This window comes from Fundulus heteroclitus, chromosome 2 (assembly GCF_011125445.2).
Source record: "Fundulus heteroclitus isolate FHET01 chromosome 2, MU-UCD_Fhet_4.1, whole genome shotgun sequence".
Taxonomy (NCBI): Eukaryota; Metazoa; Chordata; class Actinopteri; order Cyprinodontiformes; family Fundulidae; genus Fundulus; species Fundulus heteroclitus.
Window position 1 is genome coordinate 6606644 of NC_046362.1, and position 19902 is coordinate 6626545.

A 19902-nucleotide genomic window follows, 5' to 3' on the forward strand; every position below is an offset into this window, starting at 1 on the left:
TTATCTGAGCTGAGTGCTGTCAATCGAACTGCACATTACAATTTTACAGTGTGCACTTTGCCTTCTTGTTTTCCCTTTATTTTCCCAGTATGAGATGCTTATTGGTTGACAGCAGGATGGCCTAATGTTAGACCACGGATCAAGTGAGAAGAAGCAGACGCAGCTCTGCCTGTATTAATTATCTTTGAGGTGTAATTTATAGCAGCTGCATCACATAAAGCCTCGGGTGCAAGAACAACTTGCTCATCTAATCCCTCAAGAGAAAATCCCATAACAGCCATGTTTTAAAGTAGCACTACTCCACTGATTGGTCTCACACCTGTCCATTTGATGTGAGTAGCACACCACCGTCTTACCTCCTGTAGTATGCTGACATGAAAAAAGTTTGGACTCATTGTGGTTTGAAGCACATTTACGTTGTCATTTATGGTTACTTTCTTCATTACGCAGTGTGGCATGACCCACAGAGCGCACGCACTTAGAGATTAAGGCTGCAAGTGTGTTTTTGTGTGGGTATTTCTCTTTTTAACCCCAAACATACTCAACTCACCCTGTGATGTGGGAGCCTGTCAAGCAAGTCTTGCTTCTGTCTTTACTTCTTCAAAGCTTGGTGAAGATTTCCTCATTCTACATGACTGACGTCTTTCTTTAATTAGGCCATGCAAGAAAATCTTTTTTAACACTAACAACGTCAGTTATTTGTTTAAAATCAAACTATAATTGAGACCATGCACAGATAACAAATGACAGCTAAAATTAATTGACAAAAACACTAGAAGTTATCAGAGTTCTTATTGCAGACTCAAAAAGCAGATTCCAGAGAGAAATGAATTGTTTAAAGAAGTTTAAGTTTCACAGCTCTTAGGAGAATAGTTCCTCAGGGTGTCTGAGAGTTTGAAGCAATGACTCCATTGGCTGTTAGTTCATACTAAGTCACACATTTGCATGGAATGTACAAGGAAGCTGTAATTGGATTACATACCTGCTGCAATGGGACTCAGTGTTGTGCTGTCATACAATATATTTTGCGCTCTGTTTTGTCTGAAATGACAAATTATTTTTATATCAGAAATGTGGGGAGGTGGAGGTAGAAAAATCCAAAAGTTAAGCTCCAAAAATGTTCCAAACTCTAAATATTGTAATACTATTATTATATTATAGTAATGGTATTTTAGCTATATTATATTTACTCTGACTTTGGATGACATGTATCATGAATTGGCACTATATAAATAAAATTGAACTGAATTGAATATTAGTTACTATATGTTTTAAGTACCTTCAGAGAGGAAACAGAAAATAATTCTAACCACTGCCACTAAATGTATAACATGTTAGTATTCCCTATAGATTTATACAAAACAGAGAGTGTATAAATTTGGCCAGCCAGATTCCAAATGTGCAATCAAAAAATCTTTACTTCCTTGTTTAAGTTGCTGTCATACCGTTTTTTTTTTATACATACAGTCAAGTTCCACAAATTAAAATATGCGTTTTGATTAAGCCCAAATGTCAGCCAAAAAGAACCTTTTCAAAAAAACAACAACCTTTTAGCTGGTATTAACCATACTTTTCATTAAGCCTGCATTTCTGTATTAAACTTTATTTTTAATTGTTCTGATGTAATATTCTAATCTACAGTGTTGTGTTTTCATTAGCTTTAGCCAGAAGAGTCATTATAATTAAAAGGAAGAAAGGCTTAAGAACATCCATCTTTGTTTTTAAGTCTAATTAAGAGTAATCTATATAATGTGTTTCACCAGGTGAATTAAGTCACTGAAACTAATTAACTTGTCAATAGTATAGTCATTTATTGAATGGCTCCGTATGTTTGGCAATTTCTTGTTTTTTTTTATATAGGCTAACGTCTAAAGAAATGAAGTAAAATTTGTGAAATGCCTACTCCTGCCAGATCTATAAAGCCTGTGTATCAGCCCTGCTGAGATCCTCAGCTCCTTTTTGTCTTTTACCATGTCTAATAATCAACCGACTATGATCTTTACACAGTATGCTAGTGCCATTAAGTGATGAAACAATTAGCTGAACTAATCACAAACTAAGGCCAGGACTCTGGTAGTGATGGAAACAGCAGTTCTTTTGAGTGTACTAAATCACTAGATTTAGTCCATTAGAATCATTTGGTTCATGTAAATACATTTTCTGTTCCTTAAAGTAAAATAGGCAATAAGAATGGCTTAGGTCACATTTACTGTCTTTTTGGAGGGCTTTAACTGCATTTTCTGTTCCTTTATATTTAAATTAGGCAATAGGCATGGCTTTAGAAATTTAACTGACTATTTTGTTCCTTTAAAGTGAAGACAGCGGATAAAGATCGAATGGATTGCTCCCTACTTTATTTTGAAGTTCTAGGAACAGGAAGTTAGTCAGCTCAGACAGGAAAAGGAAAACATACAATGCTAAATAGGACTTTTGGATCAAAAAACACTTATGAAAAATATATTATTCCAGATTACATCCAAATATATATATATATATATATATATATATATATATATATATATATATATATATATATTAGAGAAAACAATTATCTATTATCACAGTCCATTAGTGTAGTATGCAAGTGACACAGCACTACTTTCAGTACGATTGCTTACTGCTTGAATCAGGGCGTGAATCGTAAATGCTGTAACACAGGCTTAGTCACAGCGTGAATGAATCTTGGACCTGATTGATATAGTAGCCGAGTGAGTGAATCAGTGACCTGTCCAGGGTGTACCCCGCCTCTCGCCCATTGACAGCTGGAGGTAGGCAGCAGCACCCCTCACGACCCCACCAGGGATAGACGTGTTAGAAAATGGATGAATGGATGGATGGATGGATGGATGGATGGATGCTGCAGTATCACCTATCTAAAATGGCCATGCTGGAATGTTATTAGTTTAAAGCCACATATCTTTGTGCTCAATTCAAATCTAAGCCAGATAGAGAATGCAGCGATAAGGATATTACTGCAGTTTACATACACAAGCTAGTCAATTGCTTTTTATTGCATAAGATATGAATAAAACGGATCTGTATCAAATATATTTTAAATATACCTTGTAGATCATGTTCAATAATTATTGTTAATTTGAAGACAGCAGCTTTTCTTTCATATGTCCATACAGAAATTCTGTCACTGACAGAGTCATATTACCTCCAGTCCCCCTGTCTTCGCTATGTATCTCCAGTTTAAGAAACTTGACCTTATTATTATCCTGCTTTTCTATACTTCTATATAAAACAGCTAATTTTTCACATGGGCAAACAAGGCAGTTGTTTTTAAATAGCCATGAGCTCTTAATTTGTGGCTAGATAGTATCAAATGGGTTTATTTAGTTATTACCTTGCTCTTGACCTAGAAATCGTCTTTTAAAGCTTTAGAACATACAAGGAACACACACACACACACACACACACTCACACACACGAAACATACTTTTCTGTAGCTGTAAAGTAACAGGGTTTCTTATTGTTTCATACAATGAGAGTTCGCTCCTCTTCCCAGGGCTCAGTGTTCACGTTCAGGCACATGGAGTTCTGAAGGAGAGGTCCTTAAGTACATTCTGTGTGCACTCCGTGCTTGAGTACATCAAAAATTAAAAAGTGACTCATTCAAAAGTTGAGGTCATAATTAACAGCTCAGAAGGACTGAATATTATCATTGTTCCAATTCATTAAATAGATCTGTCATCTACTCTTTTTCGTTGCATGCCAACTAATAAAATGTTGTACCTTTTAAAAGTTATTTTTTTGTTGTTGTTTGTTTAAAGGGGACATATTGTCCACCTTTTTAGCCTTTAAATACATTTTGTTGTGTAGTTGGAGGCTCTAGGAGTGCAAAAAGTTGAGTGTCATCTCTCCAGGTGCCTTTATATTCTGTTTGGGTCATATTTTTCAAGCCGTTAAGTTTTCTCTATTCCCTATTGTGTTTTTTTGAGCAATAACTTCACAGCATTTGCTGTGGAGCTGCTAAACAAGGTCAATGCTCTTCCGTCTTCTGGCAACTCGCTAATCTGCCATTTTTGTTTTTCTTAGAGATCTTGTGGCACAAGCTCAAGGATGCCAAAGTTACAAGTGTCGAAATGTTCGGTGGTTGGGTGTATTAACCCATACAAGTCATTGCACTGTAACCTAGTATACTACAAAAATGCAGAACAGGGAGAGTAGAATGATTTACGACTTGGAGGGGGGCGCAGTGTGAAGAGCCTCCTTTAGATTTAAAGAGACAGCACCAAAACAAGTTGCTCTCAAACGAACCCTAGAACAGGGCTGAAAGCATGATATGTCCCCTTTAACGTGTATTTTTGAGAATCTATATTGATTTTGAGTAAATTCATTAAAATTGATTGACAAATTTACATAAAGCTTCAAAAGCTGTTTTTTTTTTTAAGGGGCAGGCTCCTCAACAAATAGTTTCACATGTCAGTACAGGACTGGTTTCACTCTGAATAGTGACACTCTAGTAGTACCTTCAGTCAGCGTCATAACAAAGACATTTCCTTTTGTTGTACGGTCAATATGCACATTTCAAACCAAAACAATCTATCGGACGTCATAACCTCATCTTCTTAACATTACAATGTTCCAACATCCCCATGGTGATTTTGTTTGGATTGGTAAACAAAGGTAGTACGTTCAGGTACGTGGAAAATGTACCACATTTTGGTAACCCCATCTGACCAGAAACGGAGAGTGTTTACTCTTATTTCAAGCTAAACAATAAGAAAAAAGGCACGTGTTGATTTTTAGAAAGCATCTGTAAATAACTGGTTTAAAGCTGTGTGTACAAAAGTGATGCCTACCTCCACTCCTCCTATCTCATAATTACGACATGAAAATATCAACAAGAACAAACGATAATTAAAAAATATATTCAAACAAGGCAACATAAGCCGGCTTCAACCCCTTCCTTCACTTCTGTCGCTGACTCTGCTAGCAGCTACCTGCGGGAGTGAGCGTGATGCTTCGTGTCCACAGGATCCTGCTCTATGAGATAATAGAGCCGTTGTCGCCTGACCCTCTCTTGGCCTTGCATGTAAATATTTGTCATTCCCTCTAAGCTGTTGTGCACCGCTTCCCCTCCTTTGGAAAACAAACCTATTATTATCATCATCTTTTCCCCCGCCTGTGGTGAGTGTAATGTTTTGTGGCTTGTTGGGGAGTGTAAATCAGGACGGGTTCATCCTCATGTGAGACAGTTATATAACTGAGAGACATGGAACGAAGCGGTAACATTTGGTTTTGTATGAACAATGAGATTCTTTACGCTGTTGCCCACATCCACCTTCTTGAGACTACCGCTGTCGCTTCATGCATGCTCAGTATGAGGGATTGCTGCAAAGCCATCAACAATGCAGATGACTGTCCCTGTAGCTCTACACTCTTTTAGGAGGAGTGAATGCTGCTTGAAGACTTGATGCATTCTGCTGGGTTTCCTTAGAGAGGAAACTTTTTGACCTCTCTGTCTGGATGATGTGATTAAATTAACTTTGTTACCCCAACGCTGTGACCTAAACCCTGCTGAAAATGTGTTAAAGGGGACCCATTATGCTTCCTTTTAAGCTAGTTAGGATAGGTTTATGTGCAGTACAAAACATGTTCATTCCATTTTTTTTATATAAATTAATTCTCAGACAATGAGATTTCACCTCTTCAGTTCTGCCTATTTTGAGCTACTTTCAAAATGAGCTGTTTTAGGGTTCTCGCACTTTTATGCTAGTAAGCTGTAGCTGACCGTGCCCCCAAACTCAGTATTCGCAAAGTCAGTTCTTTGGCCATGTGGCAGGGACATTGCCATCAAAAACACAATGGATCCACGCACGTCTTTTCTCCATGACTGAGAGACGGACACATTCTGTTCATTACAGCCAACAACAAAACATTAGTTTCTTTCCCAGCAGCCATTGTACAGCAAATACAGCAGTAAAACTAGCTGACCAAATGTGTTCCTCCTCTAATCAGGAAGTGGGTGGTGCTCCACTTGGATTGCTAGGTTGAGGGGCCGTGCCCTCCGATTGTGAGGTAATAATCGGGAGGTTTTTGAAACAACCACACACCAATGAAACATTCACTTATTGCCAAAAAAAAAAACTTATGGATGTGTGTTTTTTTTAGCACTTGGACTGTTTCTAGAAGCGGTAGAGACCCAAATGTTAGAGCAAAAACATGCAAAACATACATTCTTCATAACAGGTTGCCTTTAACTTTGTTTCAAAGCGGGGTCAGTGCCAGGAAACCAACCAATTAAAATGAGTTCCACCTAATGTGATACAAGAGTGGTCAAATATCTTCTTAAAATTTAACCAGTAGCTTATTGGTGGCAACAAGAACCTGTTGGTTTAGATGCAACTTAATAAGGAATGTTTAACCAAATATTCTTTTGAGTTAATGTTTACATTTGATCTTGTTTGTCATACTAACAAATCATTTTTAGTGTATTTCAGAAAATTCTCAATAAATTCCATACTTAGGCACTTACGTACTGTAGTTGTTGTTTTTGACATTTCCGGCGGTATAATCATTTCAACCTGAGCAAAAGGAACCAAGTTCAAATGCATCATTAAGCCTCTTACTCACCTTACTCACACATATGCTGTTATCTATCAATCTATTTATTTTCTGGACCATCTTAGTTCTGATCCAGGTCCCAAGTGGGAGGTAAGCAAGGTAGAGGCCGTAGAGCCTGTTCCAGGAAACAAAGGGCTATACTAAGTAGGTACATGTTGTAGAGGCCACTAGTCTATCACTGGAAAACACTTTCAACTAGACCAAAATGACCTTTAGAGGTATTTTTTTAACCAAAGAATCATGTATTTTGGACTGAGGGGAAAACTGGAGTATCTGGAGCAAATCAAGGTATATCAACGCAGAGCACCCTGGTATATGATTGAAACCGGTACCCTCGATGCTGAGAGGTGATAGTTTTAACTGCCACACCATGATCCATATCCCAGACAGAAATGCTTAAATGCATAAAATAAATGACTGCTAACCAAGCAGGTTCAGTATATGTGAGCTATGTAAATGTATATTTTTCTGCAAAAAAGGCAAGGAAACATGTCAGAATAGATCAACAGATCACTGTTGATTGGAAGAAAACGGGTTAAAAGCACATCAACAAGAACTCCCACAGGAAGGGTTTTAGGAAATCTTAGAAAATACTTTAGTGTCCGTAATGTGTAACATGATTTAATTGAATACTTTTGAGAAGCTCCAAAAATAACCTTACAGGACCGCACACCCTCCAGCCTAACTGAGTCTGATCACTCGTGCCAAGAAGAAGGGAGACGCTTAAAGAGGAAACGGTGCCAAGCTTTCCCTAAGGGACCTGAGGCTATAGCTGCCAAAAGTTCCTAAACCAAGTACTTAGTGAAGACACTTAAATAAAGTATGTTTGTATGAAATGTCACTTCTTGTTAAGATGAGTCTGAAATGCAATAAACATTAGAAAACTTGTAATGTCTCGCCATCCCCTTCTGTGTTACAATCGCGGATGATCAAACCCTTGTAGGTAATTTAAATCCCTAAGCATGAGTCACTGTGTTATTCACGACTGTGTAATCGGCCCCTTGCAAACCTTGTCAAGTAGTATGGTTTACACACTTTTAGGCATGTGAAAAATCAAAAAGGATCATAAAGAAAACTGGGGCTCAGTTTTACTTTACAACCGAGGATCATTTAGGGAGAAAGGACTTTGTTTAGTCAGCAACAAAAGACTGAACCTCATTTATTCTCGGGGGCTTCAACTGTCACTGTGAGGTCATTTACCCCACTTAGTAGAACAAGCTCCTTATAAATGACCCTTACTCCCTGTAACGCTGTGTCGTTATTGATTCAACTCTACATTCACAGCTTATTGGATCTTTTTCTCCTTTTAAGCATTACAGAGATTAATCGAGAACGTTGTGCAACAATGAACTTTCTGTTTTCTGAAACCCAACGGTTTGTCCACTTTTACAGAGCTGCTCTACTACTCTCTACAGAAATAAAATACACTGGCGCAATAAAAAAAAAAAAATCAATAACATTTTAATTGACTTCTTTTAGGTACTCCCAGCTTGATGGATGTTAAGATAATATTTCGTTTATGATCAAGTAAAATTGTCTTGAGTCCATATTATGGCCACAGGCTTAATCACACTGAACCAACTTAGTTTTCAAAATAACATTTCTTTGCAAATCGCAACATCACTTAGAGACTTAGACAAATTTTATTCATTTTGTGTATATGCAAAGTGCATACGAAACAAAATTTGGTTGTTCAGTGTTTTTCACTTCAACAACATACAGTATAAGATAAATACAACTGATCAGGGTTTTCTTTCCAAAAGGTTTGATCACCATCTGGTTAAAATAAACAAATAAACCGTTGTGCCTTCTCATTATGTGCAGTTGGGTTACTACAAATCGGTGCTCACATATAATTATGTTTATTACAAAATTGTGTGGTAAAGTTATATAATATAAAAATGACATTTGAAGTCTTGAAAGATTCCCATTACTTCAATAAGGATTCAAGCTTTAGCTGGGTCAGATGTTGGCGTACCTCTGTTGCTGACAATCTTCAGTTCCTCTCTAGTACAACGGTGACGGTCCAGACTTTGTGGGTACCAAATGGTGCTGTCTACTGCCTACTTTGTATTGACTATGTCTCAGATTCTACATGTAGAGGGAACAACAGCTGACTTTCTATAATCTGTTCAAAGCCCGTTGCGAGGAAATGACACTGCATGGCTCCAGTAATAGTTTTTGGTTTGATCAGGGGTTATTATCTGTCATACCATACAGCGGTAGAAAGGATGCATGAAACAGGGACCATGATTAAATTTAATGGAAATATTTTGTACAAAAACTTTTCCAGAAATAATACACAATTCAATTCAATTAGTGGTGAGATTCAAGCATTTTGACCATAAATTATTAAAATACTTAAGTACAATGAAAAAGAAACATGATTTAAGTACTTGGGAAGGAAATGGTTTGAAAAATCTGAGCTATACTTTCTAGTTAGTTATCAAACACATGTTCCCGAACACAAGTATACTTATATTTCTGTATTAAAAATCATCTTTAATTTCGTTTATACCCTCTAACCTGTTGTATCATTTTGTTTGACTATAACCAGACAACTGCAGGTTTTTGGCCTCGGAAGGTTTATTGTCCCTCTGCTTAAATGTCTGCCACACTCATTATTTCTGCAAAATGTCCTACTTATCACACGGTTACCCCTAAAAGAAGTGTGAGAGAGGATTCTGTGTCATTCAAGAAGTGGCTTTCTGATAATTTATTCTCTTACCACCAAGCTTTGGTGTTTGATGACACATTTCCATAAACAAGTCCATGTTTAGTAGAGCGTTATCCAAACGGCCCAGTAGGAGCCCAGTGAGCAAAGGTGGCAAATATCCATTTTCATTAGAGACTCTCCTCTGTTGACTCAAAGCAGGGGTGTCTGCCGTGGCCATCGATCCACTCTCTTCCAGGAAGCCTTGGATTCGGTATTGCCCTCTAAAGCCTCCATTCATTAGGGTCAGTGCTGGGAGAGATTGAAGTGGGTGGAGTGTTTACCTGGTGTAGCCCGCTGATAGAACCGTCGTGTCACCGAGGGGTTAAACTAACAAAAACAAAAAAACTAGCAAGTATTGATGGAATTGACCTGTAATACACATTAATGGCTACTGCAGTTTTCATGGGCCATTTAAGATTCTGCTTTTGATGGAGTTAGAGGGATCAAGCTGCTTATAGGCCACCGACTGATCCGATTTCAGAGAAAACTTACTATAGTCTGTGTGCCTTCACCTGCCAAGCATGATTAAGTTTTCCTTTGCATCAAATGTTTAGGCCAGGGGTGAAGATCATCTTCCATTTATTAAATTTGCTTCCAAGTTACGCAAAAGAAATATTGCTTTTGTGACTATTATTGGAACAGCTCATGACTGTGAGCTGTTCCAATTTTGGGCAGCAAAATAATTTCACAAGAGCTTTTAACTTAAACTTCATGTCTCAATAATATGCATTTAAACACCTGAACAGAAATAATACATTAAGTGAACTTTAGGTGCAACAAGGCACTTTAAGCTTAATTAAAACCTAAAACAGTACTCTCAACCTTTATTGAGTTACCTAAAAAAAATAGCCCTTGCTGAAATTGGTTGTTTTACAAAATAAACATTCTTTAACCGAATTTCATCAATTGAAATAGTTTTTAAGGAAAAATCTTAAGACTCTATTTATCAGTTATCAGTATTTTTGTTACAAAAAATGCATGTGTTGTGTAGAAGTAAAAAAAATAAAAGTGGGAACAATTGATCTAATCCTCACCAACTTCTGAAATAAGTGAAATATGATTTCAAGTGTATAAAAACACACAAAACACAGTAATTGATTATTGAACAACAATAAAGACAAAATCAGTGAAAACGCAAGTAAACCTCTGCTGCACTCATATTTAAAATACTGCTTGTTGCTGCTGAATTTCATTGAAATGATTAATCCTGTCTTGTATTTAGACTCAAGAATCAAGAATCTTTATTTTCATTATGTAACTATTATAGAATTTTAGTAAGACACGGGTTCAGAATTTACATATAACACCCAGAACCAAATCTAAGACATTCATGGAAAAACAAAAAATGAGCATTTATACAGAAGACCCTCATAAATGCAAAAACACACTATGAGAAAAATAAAGACATTTAAAGTTAAGCTGTACAGCAGAAGAGAGACTTATCAAAAGAAGAAACATACTGTGAAAATATTACTAGATAATAAGGCACATTCAGATAAAAATTAAATGTTCAGGTTAAATTCACCAAACAAAAAAAAGTGTGCATATAGTTATTTTCATTTGATAATACTGAAATGTTCAAGTCAACAAAGACAAATAGCAGTCAATTTACAGAAGGATATAAAAAAAAACAGTGCAATTGCATGACAGACAAAAATGTCCTGAGAAGTTAAAAAGTGTGTAAATAGTCATTACCAAAAAGTTAAAAAGGAAGGTTAAAGCATTCAATTTACAGAGTGACGTAGAAAAAAAAATGCAATTATATGGCAGACAAAAACTCCACGACAAGCTAAAAGTGTGCAAATAGACATTAGCATATGAGAGACATTGTAATAAGTCTTTATAGGATCATAAACTGGGGAACCAGTAGCATGCTTTTAAACATGTAACATTGTTGCTCAATTGGTCGATAGCCTTCACAGCTTTGTGAGAGAAGATGTTTTTAAGTTTTAGATTTAATCTTCCTGAATTGGTTTCCTGATAGAAGTTGGATAAACAGCGCATTGCCAGTTTGGGTGGGATCTGTGGCTATACAGACTAGTGCCGTATAAACTATTTCTAGAGCTTGTAGACAGTATCCCATAATGCCCTGTCCTGACCTTACCACCCATGCTGAATCCTCCCTCTCCTGTGCCGTGCAGTTCCCATACCTTTACTGTTACACTGAGATGTAGGATGCTTTCAGTTGTAGCCTTATAAAGGTTTATGAGCAGCTGAGTAGAAGGTCCAGCCAGTTTCAGTTTTCTGAGAAACAAGAGCCATTGTTGGGCCTTCTTCACCAGGTGGGAGGTGTTCACAGTCCATGATAGATCTGTAGAAATGTGAATGCCCAGGAACTTTATGTCGTCCACACACTCCACCTTCAAGTATTGTTGCTTATTAACCTGACAAGAGAAGATAGCTCACAAATGAACAAACATGAAGGCAGTTATGTTCTTGAAAGTGGAAACTTTAGCAAATCCACTCCAATGCTCTGAGCAGCTGCAAAAAGCAAAACAGCAACAAAGCAAAAAATAAAAACACCTAGCTCCATCTACATGTTAGACTTTACATGCATCAGTTGTCATTTTAATGTCCATGACAGTATAACTGGAAAATTAGTTAATACATGTGGCTTCTTTAAAACATTTGTAGCAGGAACGTCTAAAACAACAAATTATGAGTGCAAAGTTGCATTTGAATCAACTACAAGACTTCAACAACACTGACATGCCCGTAGCCAATCACAGCTGTTTGGCAGTAATTCACAGCACTCTGTTTGGATAAAGCCAAATACCTCAATCCAGCTGTCATGAGCAGATGTGGAACAGTAATCATTTGGGTTTTTTTTTTTTTGCAGCCACATAACTCTGGACACCTTGTAGGCCCTTCATCAGTTATTGAATCAGGGGGTCTACTTGGTTTCTTTGGGTTCCTCTTGGTTGGGGGAGACAGTGGTACAGGATTCAGGGAGTTTGTCCGGTAACTAGCAGGTTCCTGGTTTGATCCCCCGCTCTGACCGAGTCGTTGTGTCCTTGGGCAAGACTTTACCCGTATTGCTTGCAGACGGTGGTCAGAGGGTCCTGGTGGCGCTGATGTATGGCAGCCTCGCTTCTGTCAGTCATAAAACCTCAGAGAGGAGGTGGGGCTTATCCCTGTCAGGGTGTGAATGTGTGTGTGTGTGAATGACTGAATGTAGTGTAAAGCGCTTTGGGGTCATCAGACTTGATAAAACGTTATACAAGTACAGGCCGTTTACCATTTGGTTTAATAAATTTGTTGTCAGCTTTTTCACTGTTTAGGTCAAATCTAAATATTTTTGAACCTGCTAAACAGCAGATAATTTAATTCCTGATGCATGAAACTCTAGAATCCATAGTTGTACTATAGAAATAAAATGTTACCTTTACTTACTTTCTTATTCCCATAATCTAAATACAACGATACACTCATGCCCGCGGTGAATTCTGTGCAGTAATCTTAAACCTTCGTTTACAGTGCTGTGCGATCAGATATTCCCTCAGAAATTGTAACATGCAGCAGACCACAAACGTCTCAGCAGGGGGTGATAGCACTTACAGCTTTTGGAAAGAAGCTGTTTTTGAGCATATTAGTTTCTGGTTTACTGTTTCTGAACTGTTTACCTGATGGAAGTGGGTCAAACAGCGCATCGCATGGGTGGATGGGATCAGTGGCAATGCATCTGGCCCTTCTCTGGACTCGTAGGCATAAACCATGTCCAGATCTGGTAGACGGCATCCCACAATCACCCGTGCTGTCCTCATAAAATCAAAAACAAAATCCTTCATTTTGATATTTGGTTCATACTAAAAGGACCTTTCACTATGCGTTTATCATTCTTCCACTCCATAGTTGAGTTAAAAGTCAACAATGCGTGACTCTAATCCCACCTTTGGCCCCTCTTTCTTCGTTTTGCTCCTCAGCACCCGCATGCAGACTCTGCAGGTGGACTCAGTCCAACGGTGGATGGAGGATCTGCGCCACATGACGGAGGTGGAGTGCATGTGTGTCCTTCAGGCCAAACCCATTGGAGTGGACGAAGATTCCCACCAGGGAGAGCTCATAGTGACCTCTGGGATCACCGGCGGGGACCATGTAGCCAGAAACAACCTGCAGACGCTCCTTCGCCGTGCACTAGTGGTCAGCACAGAGCTGGGGAAGATGTTCCAGCGGCTGGAGAAAGGCCGCTGGCAGAGGGTCCACAGCACGGCCGTGCGTGCAAACTGCCATGTGCGTTCGCTGGTGCATGAGTACAGTGCAGCCCGGAGCACGCCTCCTGAGATGCAGAAGGTGACGATTGGCTGAGATTTTCTCTGTGGTTTTCACAAATGATGTGTTAGGTTCAATGCAAAATAAGTACTAGCCTATAAAGACATTCCCAAAAAAACAATATCCATGTTTTTCTTATACAGTTCCTTAGAAAAGAATTTCTACTCTTTTAACTTGTATTTATTTTGTCACTTCACCACCAAACATTAATCTACTTTATTAGGATTTTATGTGACAGGCCAACACAAAATAGTGCAAGTGGACAGCAAATGTTTTTCCTAATAGAGATTTTAAAAGTGGGGCCTGCATTTGTATTCAGCCCAACTAAGTCAATACTTGAATAGACACTGTTTTATAGCCTAACCCTGCCTGATGTGCTGTAGGTTAACTAATATTCTCGAATGAACCTCTAAAGCCTTCATCAGTTTATTGAGAATAAATTACACAGGGGGGACTCTATCTTTGAACTAAATAACTTCTGAAAGTTATTTGTTGCAGAGGATTTGGTTCAGGGTTAGCGTGGTAGAAAACAAACAAAAAAAACAAAACAATTGAAAGCCCTTCTTTTAAGATTTTGTTTTTGACACAAAATGTAATTCTTCTTAAATGTGTCTGACATTTTGTTGCTATTGTTTCAGTCAGTAAGATAAAGTCTAAAAAAAGCAGCTATTTAGTTTCTTAGTTTTGTATTTGTTTGCTCATTGTTAATGCAAATGTTTTCTTTTGTTGTTTCTCTTTTTTTGCAGTATGAGAAATCACTGCTGGAAAAGTGCATGGAGCTGACTAACATCACAGAGAGGTAACAGACATGGGTAAAAACAGAGAGATCCGCATACTATAAATAAAGCAAAAGTAATCTTAAACGGACAGCAACACCTGACAAATGCAAATCTAAGGTGCATTTACTGACTGAAGAACTGCAAAGAACCAGAGCCTGTCATTTACCAAGATAAGCCAGGCTTGTTCAGTCTTTTGAGATTGAACTGTCATACACTTCAAAATATTGCCACTTTTGAATAATTCTCACTATGAAACCCCCAGTAGAAATACAGTTACACTTACAATTAGGTATAGCAGGTTTACTGGTAAAATAAAAAAAAAAAACTAGCAGCTGTTTGTAATGAGAAACAAGGAACGTTTTAAATTGCTCAACATGGTTAATATTACAATTGGTTCATTCAGTTTCGGTAAAAAATACCGCTGTTAATGACTGCAGCAGTCTCTCACCATTACTGTCATAACCTGCTGTAAACTTGATCCCTGGTCTGACACCAGCTTCTGACAGCATTCCTGGGGAACCTTAGCCCATCCATCACAAGCAAAGGTCTCCAGTTCTTCAATAGTGCTACAACCGCCTTTTTAAAAATCCCATCAAAGAGTTTCATCAGGCAGCTATGAGGGCCACTCGTTAATCATTCAGGACTTCCTGTGAAATTCAGCTTTGGTGGACTTTGAGGTAAGTTTTGGGTCATTGTGGTGTCCAAGTCCAGTGATGCCCAAGCTTTAGCTTCCTCACAGAATACAGGACATTATCTTCCAGGATTTGACCTCTTATTAAACCAAATTCTCCCTGCACACACTGCAGGTTTCAAAGTGCCAGAGGAAGTGAAGTAGCTCCAGAGCAACGCAGAGCTACCTCCATGCCTCACTGTAGACCCGGTGTTATTTGTAGCCCAGGCTATAACTGGCAGTTTGGATTCATCATTGTACAAAACAGAATCCGACGTTTTAAATTGCTTATTCAAAACGTCTTGATCAAACTAGAGTCAATTTTTGGCCTTTAATGAAAGTAGACTGACAAGAAGGGGGCTGAGAGATAGCGAAGATATGCAAAAAAGGTTCATGGGCCAGAAACGAACCCGGGACGGCCGCATTGAGGACTTAAGCCTCCACATACAGGTTGTTCAAGCTACCCGAGCTCCACTGGTGCACCCACTCTTCTTGTGCTTTTAGCTAAGTAGTGGCACACGTCTTGGTGTAATTTCAGGCATAAAGCCTTTAATGTTTATCAACCTTACTGTGGAAACTGAAACCTCAGAGGCTGCTGCAACCAAATTTTGTTGCCGGTCTTTTGCAGTCAGCTGAGAGTTTTGGCGACCTCCCTCCTCACAGGGCTGGTTGTGGCTTTGATAGCTTCATCTTTCTGCTACATCCAGGCAATGTTTTCACTGTTCCTTTACCTTTAAAGTTACAAACTATGCTTCCAGCTGTATCTCTATGGACATTTCTTTTGATTTAACCATAAATCTAACATTTAATGGAACGTTCAACAATCCACTCCTGCAAACTAAGAAATCCCTGAAAGCACACCTGTATTGTAAATTGGTGCTCTCACGGCTGATGTCAGATCTCCTTAAGATTGTGTATACTCACACCCTAACATGGAGCAGAAAACTATAAAAATGTCTCATTAGAGATGTTCAGGATTGCTTAAACATTAGACTGGAGGTACAAAATTTGTATTAAATTCCTATGATCTACTTTGGTTTAAATATATCTGCATCTTAAAATAAGATGTTTCAATGTTATTTGGAATCAAAGAGTACCTACTTTGTTCATGAGTGTTCATGAAGATGCTTTGACCCCTTACCTGCAGGTGCCTTCACACAGATGATGAGTTCTTCCTTAAATCCATGAGGGAAGCTATCCATGAGATCCTCACAGATGTCAGCGATTCCTTCAGCAACATGATTGACATGGCGTTAGCCAATGAGATCCGGGTAGGCCATTATATTTACCTACGTTCCAAAACTTTATCCATGCTTTCTCAGCATTATTTTGATGCTAATAAAGTAACCTTAAGCCGCAGGGGAGAGAGAAAGCGGCATTAGCTTCACTTACTTTCAGCTAGTTATATTATACTGCTCAGTGTAAGAGGGTTCATGCTGTTTTTCACAGGGGTTTGTAGATTTTTGCTTGTGTTGATATGTACAGAGGTGCAGACATTTCAGGCTTTTCAAGCCAAAAGCAGAGTGAAATCAAATATAGTATGCTGTAAAACCTTTGCCACCAGGGATCATTTTCATTTTTACTTTTAATCTACAAACATTGACACATGGTTGATTCACTTTTAAGTAATAGACCAACACAAATTGTAATGTTTCTGGTTTTGAACCCAGTAATTCAAGACACTTCGAGTGACGTTTTAAGATTTTTAAAACCGGGCATAGCACAGAATCCAAAGAAAGATCACAGGAGTGGTCTCCTGAATATTCTGCTGGCAGAGGCTGGTTCCCTTGTACAGCCAGATGCAGGGGCGGAAATCTATAAACAGTCCAGGATGATACACTGATAGTCAGAGGTACTGGTAGGAAAATCCAGGCACTTAGCACTCTGGAAAACTGTATCTCCAGAGATCTGTATCTCCAGAGTCAATCCAACAGGCTGAGATACAGAAGGGTTAGGCACAGAGTTCGATGTCCAGAGAACCAACAGGAGAGTCTGACAAGGGCGAGGCAAACAGGCAGGAATCCTAAGAACAAGCTGAGTCACCCACAGGAAGCCAGCCAAGGAACACTGGAAGGTCTACCCACACAAGGGTTTTTAGAATCTGGAACTCATAAAGAGAGGTTTAAATAGAGGAACACAGGTGTGGCAGCACCAGTAATCAGAGCAGACACAGGTGCAGGACATCAGTGGGTAATTACCAGAGCAGCACAGGGAGCAGAGGGTGACGTCAGCAGACAGCAGCAGAGACGAAGAGTCACAGCAGAAGCCGTGAACGTTACACAAAGTGGAATCACATTTTTTTTAAAGTTTCCTGCATAATCTAATCAAAAAGAAGTGTGCTAGAGCCTCTCGGTAGCTCTGGATTAGCGGCAGAGGTCCGCTGCTCACGTGGGAGAATATATTGACAGGATTGTTTTTACTCATTAATTCCACAAAAGCTGGCCTTTACAGAAGAGTGGCAAGCCATAAGAGGTCCAGTTTGCAGCTGCGTCACAAAAGGACACAGCCAATCAAATGGGACCGAAAATAACAGGCTTTTTCACGTACATACAAAACATGTGTGGTAGAAAACAAACACCTTGCAATGCCCTGAACTCACCATCTCAACAGTGCAAAGAAGCTGTTGATGGAAAGAGGGGTGGAGCTAAGTGCAGAGCCATTCAGGAAGAAGATAGGTTAGACAAAGCAAAAGGCTGAAGACGGAGCTTCACCTTCCACAAGGTCAACAACCCCAGACTTACAACCAGAACTACACTGCAATGTTTTTGATCAAGGATTAGTGAGTTAGAATGGTCCCATCAAAGTCCACATGTAAACCCATTTTACTTTCTGACAGGACTTGAAAACTTGTGTTATCAGATGCTCTCAATCCAATCTGCTATCTGCAAAAAAAGAATGGTTAAAAATTTAACCGTGCTGATGTGAAAGGCTGGCAGAGACATGCAGCTGTAGTTACAGCGACAGAGTATTGATTAGGGGGATGAGATACAAATGTATGCCACACTTTGTCTGAACACCATCTATAATATAAAACAGCTAAACAAGCTTCTCTTTCTAAGCGTAATACAGTTCCGATGAAAGCTGCAATGCTAGAAGTAGCTAGCAAATACGACATAAACAAACCGTGCCTTTATCTGAAATCACCTCCTTGTAGTCAAGAATTGAGTCGAATGGGGTTGTTTTCTTTTTTGTCATCAATAACAAATTAATTTAGGTGTCTTTTTTCCCCCCTGTAGGTGCTGATCAAACAGATTGAGTCGTCAGACTGCGTTCAGACTATTGGCAGTGCCATTAGCAACCTGCTGTCACTCACCCAGGACGGACCCCAGCTCTGCAGCATCATTGCCAAGGTAGTCTGGATATACCAGAGGAGCTGATTGGCTGAGCTGATTTAGGGGTTTTATTTATATGTTTTACAACTAGGATCGTGCTCTTCTGTGGAGACGCACCTTTAGCAAGTAGCCAGTACTCTGACCAGCAGAGCTGCACGTTTCCACGATGCCGCCTCGCCATTTCAGTGCGAGATAAGACGAGCCAGACCAGACAGCAAGTCTCAACTGGCCATTAGTTAGACTGCCGCTGCTACGACTCTCTAGATAAGACTCATCCTGATGCTCCTCCACCACACACACACACACACACACACACACACACACACACACACACACACACACACACACACACACACACACGCTTCCTTTACAGCCAGGATGCGAGATCAATACTGTCAGCTCCCATTAGCGGTGGACATTGATCACAAAGGCAAGTTGCACACATGCCTTTACCTGCCCATCCGCTCATACCTAACTCCCCGTGTAGCGCCGCTGACCGAACCATCAGGGGGGAAACCTGCCCACCACTGGCTCCTAATGAATACCCAATACAAAACACGTCCACCTGTCATCTGAGCTAATTAGCCTCCTCCTGTCTGTCACACTCCCTCACAGATATCCCTCTCAGCGGTACGGACCAAATGGCTCGTATCAAATCCACGTTCAAAATGTTCTGCTTATGTTGCTTACCTGCTTGTTGGCTGGGAGGGGCTGTAGTGTTTCTACCATCTCTATCTACCAGATGTGGGGTGGGTGGGGGGTTAAAAGACGAAATTTGACAAAAGTTGCCTTTGCGACGAATGCTGTTGGTTTAGAAGGAAGATTTAACAGACTTGTGTGAGGGATAAAATCATCATCCTTTAATTTTCATTTTATTTGAATACCTGCTTCTCTTGATCAACCCTGTGTAAATATTACGTGATCAAGAAGTGTACTGAAAACAAATAATCAAAGAAAGTAACTCGTTGACACCATCCATAGCAAAGTTATCTATAAAAATGTCAAAATGAACATACACGAAGTATTAAAAGACACAAAGTCAAGGCTTTATGCGTTGTTGACTAGACTCTCCTGACGGCTGGCCCGCCATGAGGCCGTTGCATGTTGCCTCATTTCAAAGAAAATTATCTAAACTCTACTGACAAGATTTCCGTTTGTAAATCTCCTTTTGAATCACCTCCTTTCGTGTTAGCGAGCACAGCGAAGCAGAGAGAATGATTCATAAAACTACGAGATGGAAACAAATTACACGCCGTGTTGGGCCCGTAGCTGGAGAAACACGGATGGAGAAGCATGGAGTGTGAGCGTCGCGCTCCTCGGAGGGCTCCGTTTAGGGAATGGAGGTGAAATCGGTGGAAGGGATTGTTTGACAAACAGGGAAGCAGCGAATGAGAAGCCCAACAATCTGTGAAAACTAGGAGATGCTCTGCAAGGGGGAGAGGAAAAAAAAACAAAAACACAATACTTCAACTATAATTAGTCATCATCTGGCTTTATAGTAGCAGAAATGAGCTTTTATATGATATATGGGGCCACACTGCAGATTTGCTGCTGGAGCTCTCA

General features: G+C 39.4%; 1 protein-coding gene across 2 annotated transcripts in view; it reads left to right on the forward strand.

Moving 5' to 3' along the window:
* The window catches only part of LOC105926197 (INSC spindle orientation adaptor protein), a 103007-nt gene that overhangs the window by 64200 nt on the left and 18905 nt on the right, over positions 1-19902 (forward strand). For both annotated transcript variants that reach the window (XM_036146474.1, XM_021316343.2), the window contains 4 exons: positions 13213-13579; positions 14305-14357; positions 16155-16278; positions 18244-18357. In XM_036146474.1, the coding sequence (XP_036002367.1) occupies positions 13220-13579; positions 14305-14357; positions 16155-16278; positions 18244-18357 (651 nt within the window). In that variant the 5' untranslated portion in view covers positions 13213-13219. The remainder of the gene's footprint in view (positions 1-13212; positions 13580-14304; positions 14358-16154; positions 16279-18243; positions 18358-19902) is intronic.